Genomic DNA, 23,056 nt, shown 5'->3' with positions numbered 1-23,056 from the left:
GTGGTGCATGACTACAAACTGTAAGCCGTGGATGCTTCACACACATCTTGAACACGGCCTTTTAGACACCATCACTTCATTTTATCCTTTGAGACATTTGCGTGAAATTTTGTCATTATTAATGTCTGAATTCTTGAGTTATGGACAAAAATGTGTTTCTCGTTCTCATAGTGACCTTTGACCACCAAAAATGTTCCTGCAGGAGTGAGAATTTAGTGGAGAGGTTTCAAGTGTACAAAGTTCACCTTGTATGTGAGGTTTTTGTACTGAAGTCCAGCAGAAAATGAACTTGAAAGATTACTCATAAATCAGAGGAATTGGGTGATATTAACCCCAACCCTACATTTCCAGATCGGTGACAGACTAGTTAGCCATTTTCTAGTTTTGAGACAGGGGTTACTGCTCCCTGTAAAATGGCTGGATTAAAACTATGGGATTCTGATATGTCAGATGTGATGGGAACCAAGAGAGGAGGTGATTCACTTTTCAGCTGCTGAGAGACTCTTATTGTTGGTGGGTGAGGTCATCACAGACTGTATCTTCAGGTTGAGATTTAATTCAGCCTGTTGACTGGCAGCCTTTAGCTCACACAGTCTTTCATTATCGTTAGGTGTAGTTTCCTAAAACATCTCATTGTAGTTTTTAACAAATGTTATGCAAACAGGAAGAAATATCACATTTTTGGGGACTTTTTCATTGGTGGGTATATAGTGGGTATATAGTACACTATAGTATACTATAGTATAGTATACTGTAAATACTATAGGGGTGTGTTGGTGTATTGGGCTGTTGAAACCCCCATGACTGCCAGTGATGCCCCTTGTGGCTCCACACCTGTTATCCTGCTGTCACCTGGCCTCCATCTTTCTCCTGTCTGTGTCCTATTGTGTCTGTTTTTAGATATTAGAGGTGGAGGCAGATGTTGTGTGCTGCCAGAGGTTCCCAGAGGAAGAAGGTGTGTATGTAGTGTGGTGGAGAGAAATGACACTGAAGACAAGTGTAGCAGCCACAGCAGGACTTAATATACTGAGTTCAGCACATGCAGATGTTCACAGCAACGTCCTCTATCAATATTAGTTTATACTTTTGCAGATGTGACAGACGCCCACTTATTTTGAGACATTGTTTACTTCAGGTCATGTTCCCTAACTCAGTGTTTCTCAAGCCTGGTCCTGGAGTACCACTGCCCTGCATGTTTTAGATGTTTCTGTGCTCCAACACACCTGATTCAAATGCTCAGCTGATAACGAGCCATTCATTTGAATCAGGTGTGCTGGAGCAGGAATACATCATGAAGTTAATCACATTAGCCAGGTTTGTTCTATTTTCTCAAAAAGTGACTGATTTCTCTCAGGTTGAGCCATCCTGGTTCCTCCTGACACCCTGCAGGAGGTCCTGGCTCAACTTGCTTCCTTTCACCTTCGCCTCACACTTCCTCACCCTGCTGGAGGTGTGACTGACAGAGACACGGGGCATAATATTGTGACCTCACATGTAGGTCTCTGTGGTGAAGGACAGATCCTCCATTCAAGTGTAAATATTAAACAGATTAGTCAAACACACACAGTATAAAGCAATTTAAAAGGCTCAAGGCTCAAAGGGACACAGGAATTCTTAAGCTTTTAACAAGCTGATTTTTGACTAGCAGGTGGAGGGATACAGCTGCTACAGTGGCCCAGCAGGCGTAACAGAAAATTACTTTGTTGTACTTAGATTTCTGTGTTCATGATAACAACTTCCTGTATCCCATGTGTGATGTGAGCGGGGGAAGTTAAGCTGTTGTGACAACGCCACCTAGGGGAATTTCACTCCCTGGAAATTCTACCATGGAACTAAGCTAGTAAGGCTGCACAGGTCCAGAAATCACCAGGGCAAGAGAACATGTTCCAAACAAAAAGGTTATTTAACTAAATATTAAAACAACAGGATTGTAATAATGATAGCACTAACATTCAGGCAGGGAAATTAAAGTAGCCACTCATGACACTGCACACCAACCATAAAGGGGATTGTGGGAATTGGACTGTCGCCTCGGCCACAGTGCCTGTCCAACAAAAGGAAACAAGTTAAAACCATACCATGAAATGCTTCAATCACTGGTGACAGACGCTCATAAAAACCCATTCACACCCAATAACCAGTTTACGCCATATAAAGTAATAAACTTAATTAACCAAAAATGAAAGCAATATTAATTCAACCAAATACACATTTACATTTAAATACCAAATTGGTGTATTTAGAATAATTCATGCAGGTGATTTTGCAGGGTGATTGGGAGCCAAGCCTTCACGTGGGCTTCAACAGCGGGCCAAATGCCAAACAGCTGCGAGCCAGCAGCCAGTGCACGGAAAAGGACACAGGAGAGCCACAATAAATAAAACCAGAACCAGAGCCAAAACCGGAAGAGGGAGGGAGTCCAGGGAGTGGTAGCTACACACTCACTGCCTCACCTAGCAGAGGCTGATGGGGGAAAGCCGCAAAGGCCCATGGGGCGATACGAGACGCCTCAGCACAGCTTCCAGTGGAGCAACTGGTCTTACAAAGTGACAGCCAGCCGTGCCATGCCATGCCATGCCAGAGCAGGGAAAGGGAAACCAGAGGTGGTAAATGTTTAAAGAGGGGGCTATAGGACATAAATCTCCTATAGAGGTAGATGTAGATTGTCACAAAGGAGAACATTCCTCAGTGGGACAATGCCCATCAGAACATAATCTGGTCTTTGAGATAAGAAGGTTATGGGAGGAATTGAAAAAAATGCCATGCTATATACTGTGTTGTCTGTATGTTAAGGGCAGAGTCTTCTGATCTGACCCGGAAGCTCTCTCAGATGGTCTGATCTCAGATGACATCTGATCTGATACTGCTTGTTAATAAAGTTCTCTTTAACTCAGGCTTGTATCAGCTGAGACCTTCCTACACCATCATCACACCATTGCTCAGCAGGACCTGGCTGATAAACATCATGGTTTACAATTACCACCCCATTCACAGGTGTAGAACTGGCTGAAACCAGTCCTGACTGGTGCTTATCACACAAGTAGCCGTTCTCCGACGATACAGCCGTCGTTTGATGTGTATCACAGGGAAACAATTTTAAATACAGGGAAGTCATCACTAACTTTGTCAAATGAGTTGGACTAAACCACCTGCACATCAATGCCGGCAAGGAGGATGGTGATAGACTTCCACAGGAAAGCACCACAGACTACACAGGTGAGCATCCAGGGTTTAGACATTGAGATCGTGGAGGAGTGCAAATACCTGAGATATTTCAATAAAAAACATCAACCTCATGGTGATGCTGGAAGCAAAGGTGGCTGGATTCATCCCCTGGAGACCATGAACGTCTCGACAAATGTTCAGTCTATCCAGTAGTTGTTTGATACATTTCAGTCTGGGCCAATGGGGTGGACCACATGCCTGATCATGCTGCCTGTGTGGTTAAAAACATTAACATGAGCATTTCCCACATTTCACTGAGATACCTAGGAGCCTGCTCCTCCAGTCTCCACCCGCTCTGTCGAGTCTATGCTCACCCTGGAGGGTCTTTATCTATGCTAATGTTGGTGGAGCTTTATTCTATTTTGTTCTCCTGTGTAATTTGCTGCAGCAGAAAAAATCCCACATACTCACCTGTCAGTGATCTGAGTCAAACATCCAACTGATATTATGAAACTGACAGGAAAATTGGCTTGACATTTTGAGGCATCTTTTGTCTATTTTTCAACTATTTGGATGCAGAAATTGATCACATGGTATTTTTTTTTAATCATAGGTGAAATTCTCCTACTATGAACTAAAAAAATCCTCTTGGATTATCTTCCCAAAACTGAAACTGAACAGCTTTTCTTAACTCATGAAAAGCTGACTTTTTAGAGATACCTGGTTCTGACAGGACAGAACATGATGCACTGCTGTTTATTAAAGTAGCCAGCAGTATAGAAAGCAGTTAAAAAGGGCCCAACCTCAAACTTCTGCAGCAGCAAAATGTAATATTATTGGCAACATTGATGCAAACACATCAGATAAAACAGTGACAGGGCCATTCTACTGAACGACTGCTTTCAATCTAAATACTTTATGTACATTTACCTTTATGTAAAAAAAAGGTGAAGTGTGTATAGTGGTGTATCTTGTCAGTGTTGCTACACACGCGCGCGCGCACACACATATATTATGTTATTATGTTGGGTATGTGGATCAAAAGAATCCTTCTCTTTGGTGGTTTTCTGCTCATTGGCACAGTGCAAAATGTCCTACATCATTACAATTATTAGTCTTATACACAGTTGCCTTGTCTGTATTACTTAGCCCGGATTGACAGCCACTCGCGCGCTGCGCTCTCCCACCCCGTGCACGCGGCGCTGAACTCGGCATACGGGTTTTACCGCATCACCGAGTTGCCTTCAGGTTTCGGTGTTGAGCTCGTCATTTCAACCTCGCCGGTCACACAGAAGACATGAGCTCCGTGCAGGATGTGAACCCCATGGTGCGTGGGATCAGAGCCCCGACCAGCCTGCAAAATCTGGCTGCACGCATCGCAAAGGAGATCAGACAGGTGAGGCGCACGTGGAACACACCTGAGCTAATCTGTGCAATATTCGCAGTGTTTGAGTTTCCCACTGTAAGGTGGGCTCGTGGTGGAACGACATATTGTCCTCTGCTTTTTTTCTCATCAGTGGTAGACAAAGCTATTCAGATCCTTCAACAAAAGCAGAAATACAACAATGTAAAAACACTCCAGTACAATCTCAGCTACTTTACTTTAATGCTTTAACTGCACCATGGAGGCTACCTGAGTTACCCGAGGTAAAAAGTCTCATGGAGAACTGTAAAGGGTAATGGAAATCTATTATTTCCATTAGTGAAAGCAGCTGTGGATATTTCTCATGGCTATCCAGTACAAAATATTCAGTTCATTCTAATATTACAGAGCTATATGGAAAAAATGTAGGAGCAGACTATTATGTCTTCTGAACATAGCCTGTTATCTTATTATTAACCTATGCAGGTTCTATTTATGCTTTATTATTGGGATTTTCAAAGAGCATGTTCTTGAGGTCATTAGGATGAGTGTGGAAGTATGGCAGCTAGATTTTGCTCGATCTATTATGTGGTGCAGTGTTTGGTTGTATTTGGCACAGGAAAACTGACCCTCACACCCTGTATGGCAAAATGCTGCTAAACTATGGGATTCTGCAGCCTCATGTATAGATGCCCCACACCTGACAGCTCCAGCTCACCAACACCTTCCCCTTCACGTTCTTGAGTCCAAAAATTTAAAAAGTTCAATAAAGCCGAGGTAATAGACAAAACCGAATGTTAGCTGGGCAAATCTAAATTCAAACACCAGGAAGAGATAAAACACAACTAAACAACCACAGGAATAATAAAGGCTGGACTGCAGGGAGAACAGAGACAACCTGACAAACAGGTGGTCGATAGCTAAGACTTCATGCACTGGGAGGACTGACTGGGTAATCGAGGTGATAAAAGGTAAAACTGGTTGGAAAACTGAGCAATGCCAAGGAGTAAAACTTACAGGAATGCATAAAGCAGAGGTACTATAAGACACGAAAAACAGGAAATGTAGTTAACTGGAGTCCGTGCACATCCTCACACAGCCAGGCTAGTGCCCCCCCCCCCCTCTTTCCAGTATTTCTGCTATGCTAAACTGACTGCCTGCAGGCTGCAGCTTTTTATTAAGTCTACAGGCATGGGAGTGGTATTGACTGCCTTGGAAGGAAAGCACATAAGCAAATTTTCCAATGTTCCAACGTTTTGCTTTTAAATGTAAGAATGTCAGCTGACGTGCATGCCGCACGACGTCGCTGGATCCTGGCATACCGTTTTGAAGAATTTTCCCACTCTTCTTACTATAAATTTATAGTAGCTGATGGCATATAGCTCCCATCTCCAAGTGTTTCTTCGTGCATCCCTGTTCATACTCTTTTCAACTGTTGGCTGCTCATTTACACCTTAAGGCAGAAACTTCATTTAAACCTTAAAATATCCCACATCCCACACATGAAACAATATTGATTTAACCATCATCTAAACGGCAGTCTACATCTGCTGATCCTAAATTGAAACAAAGTCAAAATATTTGATGAACTTTTTTTTGTTCTTCAACACATTTTGCAAATAGTAAGAAATTAGTAAGACCAGACCTTTATAAGAAGTGAATGTTTTCCCTTTAAAGCAAGTCCAAAATCCAATATCCCATGAATGCTGTACTGCACTGTATATGAGGTGGTCCAAACTTGTAAAACACACACTGCACACTAAGCCTAAATGTGTTGTTGGCAGATACTCGTATTATTCACTTGTTAAAAGTATCCTTTGTTTCAATATTAATAACAAAAAAAACCATGAAACTATATGAGAACACATTTAGAATAACTGAAAAACTACCAGCAAAAAGGCAACTAGCAGGGAACCTCAGGGGGGACGATCTTAAAATTACCCCCAAAAATGCTCCTTCATGTGGTTATGGGAAGGTCTTGGGAATGTTACGTTGAACAAGAACTGCTTAACTTTCTTGGGGCGTTGTGGGCAAGCTGCCAAATAGAAACCTATCAGGAATGTTTTCTATTAGCTGGATAGCTTGCCAGCGCATGCACAAAAGTGTTCTTTTAGCCCAACCCAGGTTGATGATATTCTACTTCAAAAGAGATTCGATATTGTGGAAAAATAGGACTTTCCTCCCCTAGTTGATCATTAAACCCAGAAGCTCTGAATGAATCGCGTCAATGACACCTTTCAACTCTGCTCGCATTCCGTCCTGCCAGTGGCGCAGTGATCCGCTTCATCCCCGGGTTGCTTCAATTACCGGACGTTGAATAATTAGAGGTTGTTGTTTCGCACAGATTTCCAGGGGCGAGTGTCACGGATTCAGTTTCAACAAGATTCAAACACAGGGAAATTGGATGTCAGGCAGTTAAAGAGATTGAAGGATGAAACTAGACTGTCAGGTTTGAAAAATACAACCAGCCTGAGCTTGTGTCTAACTGTGTTCCTCTTCAGGGAGCAAAGAAACCCTTCAAGAAGGTGATTGATATCAGTGCAGGTGACCCCCACAGCGCAGGGATGGCTCCCATCTCATTTGTTCGGCAGGTTGGTGCTTTATGTTTTATCTGTGAGTGTTTGTCCCTGCTGCAGCTCCTGCCTTGATCCCCTGTGATCAGTCTGACAGCTACAAACTGAGCAGCTCTGCACCTGTCATTCCCTGTTCCTTTCCTCAGGTCTTGGCAGTGTGTTTGTACCCTGAGCTCCTCAAAAAACAAAGCCTTCCTTCGGACGTCAGGCGGAGGGCACAGAAGCTTCTGGGGGTCTGCGGTGGAGGGAGCCTGGGTGAGAATGAATAACAACAATTTACTTGCACAGATTTGAAGACATTTGACGCAAAGTGGTTCATAGAATTTCTCTGACTGGCTTCTCTGCTCTCATGGCTCGTCTATCCACTCTGGCGATGACAGGTTCATACTCCACAACATCCTGTGGCATCCCGCGTGTCCAGCAGAGCGTTGCTGAGTTCATCATGAGGCGAGATGGTGGAGTGACTTCACAGCCAGAAAACATCTCCATCTCTAGTGGTTGTCAGAAGACTCTGTCAGTAGGTTTTTTTGGAACATTATTAGTAGATTTATCGCTGTAAGGTAGTTATTAAGGGCAGCAATACGTAGTTCATAGTCCAATCGCGGTAGTCCATTATGAACAAAAGTCTGTTAATCAGCTGGGAAATCATCTAGTTAGACTGAGTCTACAGGCATTCTACAGCTCTGACACATGTTAACATTTGCAAATTAGCACTAACCGCAGTATACAGCTGAATGGTGGATTGTCATGCATTTTGCAGGGATTTAGTCATAAATCAAAGTATTGGACCAATTGCGTTTTTTGCCTGATGATGGTGCTATTTTAAACGTTTAAGATGCCAAAAGTTATTACAGTTCAACATGAGGGAGGCAATCCATCCAGTGATTGTTGAGACACTTCAATCAAAACCTCAAATGTAAACCTAAATCTAATGGCAACGTTGTGAAAGATGTTGAGGTATTTCACTGACATTTCCATCCCTGCGAGTGTGACTAAAAGAGCTGCTTCTTCTAGCTGCAGATCATATTCACTGAGGTTGGATGATAAAAAATTTGTATGTTGCTCTTTGGCGTGTCCATCCAAAGCTCAGACTCTCAGGACTTGGTACGGTCACTAACACAAGTTCAGTTCAGTTCTCATCAGCTTTGGGTATGCGCTCTGTGCTGAATTGCATTTTAGTTAATTTTAACATGCAACACACTAAACTAAGACAGTAAACATGCTAAATATTACCAAAACTTCCACTTTTTTATTGGCAAAAGATTTACAAGACTAACCTCTACCTTTTCTACTTAACCACAACTTGTTAATTATTAGAAATAAAGTATTAGCCTCTACTTTTTTCCATCTAACAATGCAGTAATTCTAGCCTGTGCTCGCTGTAGAATCTGTCGTCAGTCAGCCCTGTTAATTAAGAAGTCGTAATATATCCACCTTTATAATCAGCTATTTAACAATTGTGGTGGTCTTGTCTTGCTAACAGTTAATTGTATTGTTCTTTATTGTGTAAGCTGGTTTTGCACCTGATGGCTAGTGGGGAGGGGGAGACCCAGACGGGTGTGTTGACCCCGATGCCCTGCCCACACACTCTGCCAATGCTGCTGGATACGTGCCGAGTGACGTTGGTGCCGTACCAGCTGATGGAGGACCGAGGCTGGGCTCTAGACCTGGACGAGCTGCGCCGAGCTTTGGAGACTGCAAAAGGTCGCTGCAAGCCCAGAGCCATTTACATCAGCAACCCAGGAAACCCCACAGGTAAACTGCATACAGCAGCTACGTTCCCTCATCCCCCTGCTTCAGTCTCTGATGCTCACTGCTGTTTGTCCTGACAGGTCATGTGCAAGATAAGAAAACAATAGAAGAAGTGATTCGCTTCGCTGCAACCGAGGGCCTCGTCCTGTTGGCTGAAGAGGTGATTACAAGCTGCATAAGACTCTAAAACACGTTTGTTGATCTGTTTGCAGTCTCACACAAACTCCCTCTTTTCATTTCTTCTTGCACCTTGTAGGTATACCAGGACAGTGTGTATGGACAGGACAAAGAGTTTATTTCCTATAAGAAAGTCCTGTTTGAGATGGAAAAAAAGTACTCGGAGACAGTGGAGTTGATCTCCTTCAACTCTATATCCAGTGCCTGCATGGGAGAGTGAGTATCACTATATGAAGAGAGAATAAGAGTATACCTTTTCTTAGCTGCGAGCCCATTTGTTGCCTGGTGATTTGACCACAGAGCCTATTGCTGCCTTCAAATGACCCTTGCAAGGACATATTCTTAGGAAGATGAATGTACTTTTGAGCTCATGAGGCCCAGTAGGCTACACTGCCATACCTGTGATCTCCTGTTGGCATATGTAACCCTACAGTGTTCTAGGCTCACCAACAGTGAACCAAATAAACACAGTATGGGGTTATAATAAACCCCAGTGTCCTAGTTCTTGTGTTCTTGTAGTGAATGAACTGAGGAAAAACTTTAAATTCAGCCTAAAAAGAGACTGACTGTCCTTTCTGTGTTCACCCAGATGTGGTCTGAGAGGAGCTTATATGGAGGTAATCAACTTGGACCCAGCAGTCCATAAGTATCTCAGAAACATGCAGGCCACTTCCAGCCCTCCAGTTTTGCCTCAGCTCTGTCTGGAGATAATGGTCAATCCGCCATCACCCGGAGATCCTTCCTATGAAACGCACACAGAGGTAAGGGCAAAGTCAGTCAAATCAGCAGTAAACCCAACGTCTGGCCTATTTTCTACAGCTGACAGGGAAGACATGATAGCAAACAGCTGCTAATTCATTCATTCATGCATCCAGCAGACACAAAGCCACATTAGCATTTCAACACGTCGACAAATCTAAGCTCGTTATTCACTCAGCTTTTAGCTCTGTTTACCTCAGGCAGCCATGTCGCCAAGAAATTCTGTTATACGCAGCTTGCGTTCACAATGACACAGCGGCGACAAAGGTAATCGCTGCCTGCATTGTGTTCAGAGTCAAACAGTGAAGTGAAACACAACATTTATGTACCGCGCTGCAGTCGCAGGGAGGTGGTCAGGGTTGATGGCAGGTGTTCAAAGTGCAGCACTGTGACACCAGAATCCAGACCGCGGTCAGGATAAGGTCAGGGAAAGATCCTGATTGATGCAGACCTTTTCCGTACTAAATCAGAGCCGGATTTTGCCTAAACATAACCATGGAGTTTTTAAGGGACTCTTCAGACCCAGCTGTGCTTATGTTTTTCCAAAAGGTAACCGATGTTTGTCCTTTTTCTCAATCGAAGGAGATTCATCACATTCAGACAACTCTGGCCAAGAATGCTCAGCGTGCCTGTGAGTTCCTGAACGATCTGCCAGGGATGAGCTGCCCGCCAACGATGGCGGGAGTCTTCCTTTATGCCCGTCTGCATTTACCACCTCAGATGATAGAAGAGGCCAAGGTCAGAGAACTGTGCAGAAGCCATCTCCCCTGGACCTTAAGTCCTCATGTTTTACTGCAGTTTATGGCTGCACTACTTTAAACTGAAGTTCTTACTATTTCCTGATGCTATAATTAATCATATCAATGAAGTTTGTAAACCAAGAGTGAAAAGTAAATATGTTCAGTTATGGACACGCACGCACACACACACTTTCTGATATTGATTTCAGGTGTTGGGAGTGGAGCCAGATGTGTTTTACTGTCAGAGGCTGCTGGAAGAGGAAGGTCTGTTTTTGGGAGCGGGCTGTGAGAACGGACAAGAAGATCAAAACTACCACATCAGGTAAGAAAAGCAGCTGTGTGTGTCGGAGTTATTTGAGTTCTTTGATGACCACACTGAGGACATTTTTGGAACTTTTGGAAAGTGAAAATTTTCTGGGAAAAACAGGATATTTACTTTCACTTGATGAAAGTTTTTGGGAAGATCAAGATGTTTTGGAACATGAGAAGAGTGACAGTATTTTTCGTACAAGAGAATAGATAGATAGATAGATACTTTATTCATCTCCAAAGAGAAATTTGCAGTTCCAGCAGCTCAAAAGGTGGACACACAAAGGCATGCAAAATAAAAACAAGAACTACTTTCAAGCAATGACAAGTAGTTTTTTTAGTAATAGTATTTACTTTCACTTTGAAAGTTTTTGGGAAGATCAAGATGTTTTGGAATGAGAACATTTTGGAAAATCAGGAAATTTCAGAGTGTCAGTATTTTTCTTACAAGAGAATATATATTTAGGACATTTGTTAAAAAGGGGCATAGTTTTGGAAAATAGTGTCACCTGTGGAAACTGAGGACATTTTGAAATTGAAGTAAACTTTTGGAAAGAGTTTGCTCTTTCACTCAAGGTTTTGGGAAAATCAAGACATTTTGCAAATTGAGGACATCCTGGAAAGTGTTGGAAAGCTCCAAGGTCTAATCGTTCACAAGAACTAAAGAGCACCTTTAATTTTTATTAATTAACATTTATTTTATTTTATGTTTTCATGGTGAGGCTGCATTGTGAAGCAGTATTACAGCCTGTATTCTGAGCTGCTGATTATTATGGAAGCCTGTATGTCTGTGTGCAGTGAGCCTGTCCCCTGAGGGAAAGTAGCTGCTACAGTATGCGCTCCTGCCCGAGGATCACTGTGTAAAACCTGTTGAGCACTAACCTGTCACAAACAAGAGTAAAGTCAGGTTCAGTCAGGGTTGCTTGCTGGAGGGTCTGTATGTACTTTACATGTTACTGCAGTGTTGTGTGTGTTTTCTTTTCTCTCACAGGATGTGTGTTTTGGCCCCTCCTGCCACCCTGGACGAGGTCTTGGCACGACTTCGTTCTTTCCACCTGCGCCTGCTGAACAGATTTCCCTGACAGAAATGTCAAGGACACACAGTTCTGGGACAAATAGCAAGCCAGGATTTACACCTCCAGTGACGCTAACACTGTCTGTCACTGTTAATCCTTTAATCATTGAAATCTTAATCATTTAGATGCAACTGTCAATAACAGGAATAATTTATTGCCTAAACAAGCAAAACACGGAAAAATGCATTAATAATCCGTAATCCATTAATAAGAACAATCTCTGACAACATCATGTCAATGTGTGTATGTTGCATATGAAGCAGTCAGTATATGATCAATGAATTGTTAATGATGTTTAATTTAATTTGAAAAACGCTACAAACATTAATTACGTCATACATTACAAATACTGTAAGTAGTTACAGTACAACTGATGTAATCACTCACTTTAACATTCACACATTAGTCTCCACAGGAGAGTTAGTAACAATGGCATCTTAAGTATGTGTATCTAGTTGAACCTTCCTCACCAATCAGAGGTCTGGTTGATGAGTCCACACGTAGCATTTAAGAAGCTGCAGTTTTAGGCTTGTTTAAATGCAATGATGGGTGTGTCAGTGCTGCAAGTGCATCTCCTCTGCTACAATTTCAGCTACACGCAAGCTGGTGAGTGTCCAGTTTGCTGCCCACACGCTTGGGGAGCTTCTCTTCATCAGAGGTGGAGGAGTCACCTTTTCCTACCTTGTCCTCCGAAACGAACTGTGGCTGATTGTCCACACAAATGTGAACTTCACCACCTCCGGCAACCTCCTATAACCACCTCCCTCAGCTTTTCAGGAGGAGTCGCCCTGGAGTAGAGAGGCAGTCCCAAACAGAGCAGAGACGGAGAGTTTGGTGTGAAAAAACTAACTAGTTAGAAAGTGGCAGTCTGTCGACTTCCCACTCAAACTTGTGATCAAACCGCTGCGGTAAAGGATTGTAATAGACTGGAGGGGGACAGAAAACAGCTCAGCTGCAGTGACATGAATTATAATAAAAGTTTAACAGCCAGATAAGATTGATGAACCTTTACTTCATTACAGTTAATTTTAGGGTTGGTTTACTATGATGTAACTAAAACTAATTCTCTATTATTGTGATTAAACATTTCTTATTTATCCATGCGTTCACTTGCTTTATTGTATTATTGTATCCTTATAATGTGGATTTAATTCAATTAACTTCAAAAAACTTTATTGAAAAAAAGGTACAAGCACACATATTCACATACGAAAACACATACATATACACACATACCTTCATGTAAAAAAGCATAAGTATATTGTAAGTGCCGAGCACATCAGTGAGTTCAGGTTATATGTTAGATCATGTGGTAGGTCATGTATATTTGACTAATCAATTCAAATTAAGTCTAAAAACATCGTATATAGCTTGAAGATTGACATGACATGAGGTCACTTTGGGTCCGTTCTGCATTGTGGATTCTTTTTCTGAGCTTTTCTTCAGGTCCAGCAACAAAAGCTCCATTAAATTGTAGGAATGTGTTTATTGATGACTGCAGGATAGTTACGTTGCTCTCCCCTTGTAGTATACCTGAGTGAAAGTTAGCACCAGAAGTCTTTTGTTATATTTCTGTCAACCTGTGCTGATTTGTTCTGGCTCTGGAGGGGTTGTGTAAGGACAGGTGAAACACATGCAGCAGGTAGATTCCCAGGTCAAAGACTGGACTGTGTGTGTTTGTGTGTGTTTGTCTCTGATTACTGTTCAGTTTTGAGAGTATAAAAGCCATTCAACACACTGAGACAGTCCACTCTGAGGAATCATGATGAAAGTTGGCCTTGTCCTGCTGTTTGCTGCCTACGGTGAGTCTCATCCATGTGGTTTTGAAACGGGACATGTCTACCACCAGCAGGGTTAGACTTGTGAGACTTACAGCTGTGGATTTAAGATGTACAGACTGATACACACAGCATTATCATAACTGTCCTGACAAGCTGGTCAACCTTATGTCCAGGAGGGATTAGAAAAAGGGGACAGCAAGAAGATAAAGGAAAATGATGCCAGTGATTTCAAACCGATCATGCCTCGAGTCTTTAAGTGTGGCCTCAGCCCCAAACTGTGGGGGCAAAACCTGAATGTTACTTTTGAACGTTTTTGCAGCAGTGAGTTGAATCTTTAAAAGGGTTTTGTGCCCAGAATCCAATATACACACACTGCCATGGGTTTTAGGGTTTCTGAATATGCAACCTGCAACCTGCTGCTGCAATTCATTCATTCAGAATGAATCCCCCCCCTAAAGTTTGCATAGGAAAACCACTGCTGTGCTCAGTCAGCCTTTGTAACTGCCAGTTCTTTCTGCGGCCCAGCCTACGGGTGTGGCACACCCTCCCACGCGCCCTTGGTGAGCCGTGTTGTGAACGGGGAAGATGCTCGGCCCTACAGCTGGCCCTGGCAGGTGAGCTGATGACAGTCAGGCAATATGACAGAAGAGGTGACAATGATTTGCCAACTACTTCACATTTTACTTTAAACATATCTCTTAAAGTAGACGTCTCAGAATATTTTGCATTGTTTTAGTTGATTGTAGACAGTGATGCAGATAAATGAGCAGGTCTGCTTTATATACTGGCTACAATGAATTAACAGGAATGAAATGACAGTGATTCATGAAAGACAATTACAAACATTAAACGAAGCACAGGTATGTGATTAAGTACAATAATTTATCAGAATTAGCAATCTGGTTATTTCAATTTCCAAAATGTTTCCAGAAAATATTCTATATGACCACTACAAATGAAACTACATGCATGCCTTGATAGAAGATATATTATGTACTATAGATCGATCCACATTGAGTTTTTGATAGTGAACACCTTTCAAAAGAGACCAGGATGATGGCTCTAACAGCTTTATTTCTGAAATAAGATGCTTGCTGAATGCTTCTGAGTGATGTGTGGCTCTAAACGTCTCTTCCACAGATCTCTCTGCAGTACCTCAGCGGCTCTGGGTACTATCACACCTGTGGGGGCACTCTGCTCAGTCCTAACTGGGTCATGACTGCTGGCCACTGCATCGGGTGGGTCACAGTTCACTCTCACTCTCGTGATGTCAGGTGATGGTTTCGTCTAAACTCTGCGTGTGCCTCTTTTTTGCGCCAGACCTCGCACCTACCGTGTGGTGCTGGGCGATTACGACCTCACCACAGGGGAGGGCTATGAGCAGATAAGAAGTGTGGAGAACATCGTGGTTCACCCTCAGTGGAACGAGAACTGCCTGGCTTGTGGGTAAGAGCGTGTAACCCCTCCATGCAGCTGTTTTTAGCTCGTGTCAAATCGAAAAACAAGCTGTGACATTTCACAAACTTACACTAATTGATTTTTCTGCCCACTGTTATGCTCATGAATGTATGTCCCTTTACAAACCAACGAAGAAGACATTTCCATTTGATTCTTATCCTTTCTTCCAGAAAGGATAAGTACGCACCGCTCCCCTCTTTTTGGTCCTCAAAGTCCATCCCAATTTTACAAAACACTGGCTGCCTGGCAACAAAAGTCAAACCTGCAGACAGAAACCAGGGCGTAATAATCGAATGTGACATTTCATTTGAAAAACAGGCTCCAAAAGTTGTTAAATTATGTTTTTATCAACTGAGGAACATCTCTCAAACCTGGTCTTTCCCTCTATATCATCTTTTGTAATGATCAACAAAACTATCCCTGCTTTAACCTCTTCACTGGTTAACAGTTTTCAAATTGATATTTTACTGATTTAAAGCACCTAATGGCTTAGCTCCCAGTTATACCACTGAATTGCTGCCCCCCTATGAGGCATGAGCCAGACTCTGCTGGCTGTTTGTAAGACCTGGTTCAGGACTACAGGCGACCTGGTTTGTGCAGTCATTGCTCCTCTGCTCTGGAACTTCCTGCCTGATGATCTACAGCAGGCATGTCCAAACTATTCCATAAAGGGCCGTGTGGCTGCAGGTTTTCGTTCCAACCAAGGAGGAGCACACCAGGCCAGCCAATCAACATCAAGGGATCACTGAGTTATCAGCTGAAGACTGAGCTCAGCTAATTAAGCTGGTGTGCTCCTCCTTGGTTGGAACGAAAACCTGCAGCCACACGGCCCTTTATGGAATAGTTTGGACATGCCTGATCTACAGAATTAGTAACATCTTTTTTACAAATGCTTTTAATTAATGCCAGCACACTGATGCCAACCATATCTTGTCTGTTTTCCTCTTCTTCTTCTTATTAAGTACGTTCTTTCCACATGCTGTTTGAAAGGCCCACGGGCTCGAAGGAGTCAGGACTCAAAGGCAGGAGACCAAACACAGTTCCAACAAAAAGCATGCGCTATGGCTGATTTATTTACAAAAAGCAAGAAGGCAATACAGAAAAAAACTCAGGGCTCAGAGTCAAAAGCAAGAACAAAAATCGCTAAGGCTTTCAAAAAGAGAACTAAGGACGCTACGGTAATCAAGGCAATAAACTACTAAGGTATTTTTAGCAGGACTGACAGCAAGACGAGATACAGGGAGCACATGACGTACAAGACAGTCTGGCACAAGACAAAGGGAGACGTGGACTATATATACATGAGGTAACAATGAACAGGTGGAGACAATCAGGGCGGGGCAGACAATCAGACAAGCGGGAAGCACATCAGGTGACTTCTGAAACGAGAGGAGAGTTAGGGTTTCACAATAAAACAGGAAGTGCCTGACAAGACTAAACACTGTGAACAGACACATCAGACACGGCGGGACATGACACTGTTTCTCTGTTTTAACACGATTCTCTTGTTGCTCAGTAACGACATTGCGATGATCAAACTGGCCTCACCTGCCATTCTGAACGACAAGGTGCAGCCCTCCTGTGTGCCACAGAGCGGAGAGATCGCTCCTCACAACGACCCCTGCTACATCACTGGCTGGGGAAGACTCTACTGTAAGTGTCTGGACTGTGACAGCACACTCATTCTGATGTAGAATGCATTAGACAGCCCATGATGTGACTGTACTCCAATGGTTTACTATCAGTTTATTCTGAACTTAAAAATGTAAAATGCCAGATTTGCTTTCAGAATAACAACACAGTATGGAGTTCAAACAGCCAAACAATTATAAGTGCAGCATAAATAAAAGAAATTCACACTGTAGAGACGTAATACATGTGGCTTATCTCATTTCAAACTAAATTAAATAAAGAAGCACTTTCTCCTTATTTCCTACAACATTCATGCCTTCAAATAAAACATATTTGTCCCTAAAGCAGCTGTCATTACAAAAGGCTACATTAATCTTTTCACTGCAGGGTTTTCTATTCTTCTTCTTCTTTTTTTTTTCTTTTTGCAGACAGTTAGAAGAAATATCCAAAAATATAGCTTTATAATATAACAACAATAAAAGTCTTGACACCCTGGCCTCAGTAGTACAACGTTACTTTAACTGCAGAACTATGAAATGTCAAAGGCTCTAAAAGGAACATTTTTTTTATAAACTAACATGATGATGCACAGAGTGACCCTTTCATGCACCGCCTGAGGTTGTTCTAGATTTATAACTTTCATGCCTTTCTTGCAGCTGGTGGCCCCGCTGCCTCTAAGCTCCAGCAGGCTCTCCTTCCTGTGGTCGGACACGACATCTGCAGCAGCAACGACTGGTGGGGCAGCAGTGTGAAGCTCACAATGATCTGTGGTGGTGGTGACATTCGCTCTGGCTGCCATGTACGCACCGCTCCCCTCATCTGGTCATCATGACAAGATAAGACCTGCAGGTTCACCCTGAATCCTCCTGTTGCCTTCAACTGTCTGTCTGTGTCTGCAGGGAGATTCAGGAGGCCCCCTGAACTGCAGGGGTGCTGATGGCAAGTGGTACGTGCACGGGGTCACGAGCTTCGTCTCCTCCCTAGGATGCAACACCATCAAGAAGCCCACGGTGTTCACTCGCACCTCTTTCTTCACCGAGTGGATTGCTGATGTGAGTATATATGCACTGGTTTGGTGTTTTCATGATGATTGAGAGCTCTCCCAAATTAGTAGTATCCTTCATCTGGCACAAAGAATATGCAAAGGTGTAATAGCAATGTTTTAGTAATATTAAAACAGTCACTGCAGCACCTCAGAATAAAAGTTTCCTTTCATGTGACCTGTGAAGGTAATCTGTTTATTTCCTAATTCCTAATTTACTAATATTTCTTCCTTTTTTATCTGTCAGACTATGCTGCAGTACTGAAGACCTGGAGCCTTTAATATCAATAAACTTCATCCACTTCATCAACGACAGAATGATTCAACTGTCTTTCAATTTTTTTAAATAGAGAAAGAAATATCAACCCCATTGTGCTTGAACGCTACATATTCATTATAATCAGATTTTGAAAATGTTGTGTGTTCACACTGGAAACATGGTAAAATTTAGACCACTAAAGGCGTGTGTGCTGTTGAGGGACAGTATCCTCCCAAAACGCAATACTAGAATGTAAATGAAAGAGGAATAAAACTAAAACTCTTCATAGATGATGGCAAATCAGCTCAGAAACACCTCAGAAAACAAACAAAAAACATTTTGCTGTGCATATGTGAAGTTTCATTGGCGTTGTCTTATTTTAAAGTTTTGAAAGTTGCCTTGAACAGTGTACATATAACAGAATTCCCAGTTATTATAAAAAAAATAAAGTATGTGTGATTTCTTGTGTAGTAATGCCAGTTAGTACAGCACTCTTATGACACTGTAGGCCTCATGATGGACAGTTTAAAAATAGGGCTCAATCGAAGCAGCTAAAGCAGCCTTGACTAGCCTGCAGCAGAGGTGATGGGATGAGAAGCAGCTACAGAGGTCTGGTAAACTCACTTCTTTCTACCTCCACACCACAAGATGTGTTTCACTTTCAGACTTGTAGGCTTCAGCCCCAAGTTCACAGAGCTCCCTGTGGAGACACTAAACAGTTTATGTTACTTTTTAAAAAAAACACATGCCAACATACAGTGGTGGAATAAGTGTCCAGATCTGGAAATAAAAGTAGTAACACCACTGTGCAAAAATACCTAATTATAAGTACAGGAAAAGTCCTGCATTCAAAATCTTATTTAAGTAAAAGTACAAAATATGTTTATTACACCATAAGTAAAAGTACTCATGATGCAGAATTACCCATTTCAGAATGATATATATTATATTATTTTAATTAGCGATACACTAATGTGTTCATCACTTTAATGTTGCAGCTGGTAAAGGTAAAGCTGATTTTAATGACTTTATATACTGCTGGGTAGCTTAATCCATATAATACACAAATATCTGGGAGTGCAGCTGGATGAGAAACTGGATTGGACTGCCAACACTGACGCTCTGTGCAGGAAAGGACAGAGCCGCCTGTACTTCCTCAGAAGGCTGGCGTCCTTCAACATCTGCAGAAAGCTGCTGCAGATTTATTACCAGTCTGTGGTAGCGAGTGCGCTCCTGTATGCAGTAGTGTGTGTGAAGAAGAAGGACGCAGCACGCCTGGACAAACTGGTGAGGAAGGCAGGCTCTGTAGTTGGCACAGAGCTGGACAGTTTGACATCTGTGGCAGATCACCCACTGCACAGCACCATCTCCAGGCAGAGGAGCAGCTTCAGTGACAGACTGCTGTCATTGTCCTGCTCTACTGACAGACTGAAAGGATCGTTCCTCCCCCACACCGTACGGCTCTTCAACACCTCTCGGGGAGGGCGATAGAAGCAATAATCGACACAACAACTCCGGATTAACTACACACTCACACCACACACCATGGACACACACACTTTATCACACACACATCTAAATGCTGGACTTTATAACACACATATCTATATGCCGGCTGTGCTCACATTTAACCGCCAGATGTCTATCTTGTATAGCCTAGTTCTGTATTTTTATTTTTATCTCACTATTTTTTTCTTATATTGTTAGTTTGCATTCTGTATTGTATTTTTGCCTCCTTACTTGAAAGTTGTTCTGTTTCATGCCCTTGTGTTTCCTCCCTTTGAGCTACTGGAAATGTAAATTTCGATTTGGAGATTAATAAAGTAAGTAATCTATCTGTCTATCTATCTATCTATCTATCTATCTATCTATCTATCTGTCTGTCTGTCTGTCTGTCTGTGTCAATGTATATTGACAAATGACACAAAAACCAGTAAGTGATAAACCATATTGGGACCTATATGTACAAAACATCAGAGAGCTGCAATAAGAAGCTCTCTCGTCTGAAAAACAGGCGTAGAAAGAAAAAGCAGCCACAAGGGCTCAGTTGAAATCGTGACAGCAAGATAGTAGCACCGGTTGGACGACTAAATCTGCTATGCCAAGACGCCCACGGCAGAGGTCACTGTGCGAGCTCAAAGTAACAGCTCTCGTTTCTCAGCACTGGTGGCACCCCCACCTGAAATACATCACCAAATATTTTGAGTAGTCATGTGAAATCTGTAATCAGGTTAATCCACAGGTTTCACTCAAGGCAGGACCAGACGTTTTCCAGTTCCTGATGCCCCATGGAAGGAGATAGTGATTGATTTCACTGACATGGGTGCAGATCACAGAGTTGAGGGAAAGAGGAATCTCTTAGTCTGTGTATATCCATGTTTTCTCAAGGTGGATTGAAGCCACACCTACCAAATTAAATTAAAATAAGGGCTAATCATACCATTAAAGAAGGATTGGCTAAAGTCTGCGCAGACACAAAACAAATCTGGATGGAAGTGCTATTTAACCTGAGATCCACTCCAAATGCAACAATGAATGTCAGCCCACATAAGATTTTTGACAGGTAGGAAAATGCCCTGTCCATTTACTACTGCACCAACAGACGGAGCAACTGGATCCATAAGACACACTGTGAGACAACACTGACTGAGGTTTGGACTGAGTTAGGAACCTCACTGACTGACAATGACTACAAATCTAGAAGTGAAACCCTACCAGAGTCTGGACAGACCTCAACTGACCCTCCAAAAAAGACTCCACTATGGAGACTAGGTGTAGCACTCAAGTGGCTATAACTGTATTGGTTACATTAAAACTGATCATTGTAACACAAATTTTGAGGTGGGAGAGCCAACCATCAAAAGCACCATCAATCCAAAGTATTGTCAATAACTCAGGACCAGTTCCTCCCCCCACTGCTGCTCAACATCTGGTTAAACGGTCCTTGAGCTCTGACAACAGACCTGTTAACGCTTAGAAGTACCTTACCCATTGGCCCCACCAAGGGCGTTCCCACAAGTCTTTACCCCTGTCAAAAACAACCACACCGGTCTAGAGAGAACTGATGCTCATGTGTTGGTAAAATTCCTGATGATTGGTGTGTTACTACTGTCAGCGTCACTGATTGGACTAATGTCACTTAATCATAAAATGGCCCTTGATTTTTTCCAAGCTGAAAGAGGTGGTGTGTGTGCTATGTTTTCCCAAGATTGCTGTGTATTCATCCCTAATAACACAGCCCCAGATGGCTCCATAACTTGAGCAATCTCTGGCCTTAAAACTATGTCTGAAGAGTTAGCAGAACACTCAGGGATAGACAATCTGCTAACCGAATGGCTAGACAGAATCTTTGGCAAGTGGAAAACATTAATTATGTCCGTGTTTCTTTTACTAGTTGTAGCAGTGACTTTGTTAATCTTATGTGGATGTTGCTGCAGACCATGCATCAGGCACCTCTGTCTAAAGTGGATTACCACAGCCATTAATGGTAAATTACCCACTCCACCTCCTTATCAATTATCACAGCATGCAAGTGATATTGTTCCACTGGTCTCCCTCTCTGAGCCCGGAGAGGACGAGACTGAAGCTTACAAGGATGTTGACGAAGACGAAGACCCTCGCAGAGAAATACAAAAAGTCCCCTGCTCAGATTATCCTGAGGTGATTTCACTCTAAATTAACTGATCAGATTGTATCCTAATGCAAACACACTTTATCACATGGGCTATCTTAGACAAAATCCCTTCATTAAAAAAGTCTTTAAAAAGTCTTAAATCCAGTGGTTTTACAATATGTTTTGCAATATGGATCACAGCTGCTTCACTAAATATTGGAATATAATACTTAATGTACACATTTGTAGTTTTGCATCAAGCTCAGACAGATATTACCTATTTTTTTGTTTCTGTATTTAACATTTTTAAATTGATTCCAAGTTTCATTAAAAATGTTTTTCTCAAATCAGTATTGGAGGCAACCACAGAATAGGTGGGAAGGAGAAAAAGGACTTTGCTATGACAGATGATTATGTGTCAGATCCCCTGAGCTGTTGTAATAATTTGCAATTACATATTTTGGCCACTTGGGGACACTGAAACCGAAGCTCTGATGCATTATGAACACATTATCCTGTCATTTAAATGTGGACATTAATAAAGTGTCGTAAAGTAGAGGTACTGTTCTATGGTGGTGAAAATTTTCTTTATGCTGCAAAAGTAAAATCAGTTTTAAATTCCCAGGATAATGGCACAAAATGTCAGATATCTGAAGTTTTACGTTAAATGACAAAAAATCAGTTTAAGTCCTGAAAGAATTGCACTGGGTGAGCCCTTCTTGAGCAGTTTGGTGGACAGGAAAAGCAGTTAGTGTATAATGGAAAACACCTGACTGGCTTTGAAAAACTGCCAGGTTGAACAAGTGAACATAAAGACATTACTGAGGAACAGAGGGAACTGTATCAGCTCTGGTTTGTATGTTGCAGGTGGAAGGAGAACGTGTTCCCAGGGATGCAGGACATCCTCACTACCCTTTCAACGACCCCTACTGTGCTGTGGTTTGTATTTCCGGTGCACTTATTTTTAAGGTCCACTTCCTGTATTGTTGTGTGTGTGGCTAACTTTCTTTCATGTCTCTGGAGGCACCCTTCTCCCCCGCTGCGTCGAGGAGTGACTGGACACACCTGAAATCACTTCCGTAATCAGAACACCTATTTCTAGCCTGCTGAGACACTCCTCGACGCCAGAGTATACACTGTCATATTGTGGTACCAGTCGGCTCTAAAACTTGCTTGTGGTAAACCTACTTCTCTGTGTTGTACATCTTTATGTGGAGTAATTTTGGGTCTCCTCTCTCTTGTTTTTCAGTGCCTCCCGTGCCCGCACAGCCCAGCACTCTCTGGACCTCCGTTTTGAGTTTTGTTTGTGGACCTCCTGCCTCGTGTGCTTATATTGACTGTTTTCTGAATGAATAAA

The 23,056-nt window shown here is 42.4% G+C and overlaps 2 protein-coding genes across 2 annotated transcripts; both read left to right on the top strand.

Moving 5' to 3' along the window:
* The first annotated feature begins 4,462 nt into the window (after positions 1–4,462).
* Positions 4,463–11,920, top strand: LOC121605342 (alanine aminotransferase 2-like). The gene is made up of 11 exons (XM_041935219.1): positions 4,463–4,561; positions 7,030–7,119; positions 7,248–7,356; positions 7,482–7,618; positions 8,613–8,856; positions 8,934–9,013; positions 9,110–9,246; positions 9,620–9,791; positions 10,372–10,527; positions 10,775–10,851; positions 11,830–11,920. Exons 1-11 carry the CDS (start codon positions 4,463–4,465, stop codon positions 11,918–11,920), a joined length of 1,392 nt encoding a protein of 463 aa, XP_041791153.1.
* Positions 11,921–13,676: 1,756 nt separating this feature from the next.
* On the top strand, positions 13,677–18,092 carry LOC121604980 (proproteinase E-like). Its single transcript, XM_041934667.1, has 8 exons — positions 13,677–13,716; positions 14,221–14,309; positions 14,836–14,933; positions 15,016–15,141; positions 16,670–16,806; positions 17,442–17,584; positions 17,685–17,837; positions 18,075–18,092. Exons 1-8 carry the CDS (start codon positions 13,677–13,679, stop codon positions 18,090–18,092), a joined length of 804 nt encoding a protein of 267 aa, XP_041790601.1.
* The last annotated feature ends 4,964 nt before the right edge of the window (positions 18,093–23,056 follow it).

Source organism: Chelmon rostratus, chromosome 4, assembly GCF_017976325.1.
Source record: "Chelmon rostratus isolate fCheRos1 chromosome 4, fCheRos1.pri, whole genome shotgun sequence".
Lineage (NCBI taxonomy): Eukaryota > Metazoa > Chordata > Actinopteri > Chaetodontiformes > Chaetodontidae > Chelmon > Chelmon rostratus.
The sequence above is the reverse complement of the archived record's forward strand: the minus strand, read 5'-3'. Positions and strand labels throughout refer to the sequence as shown.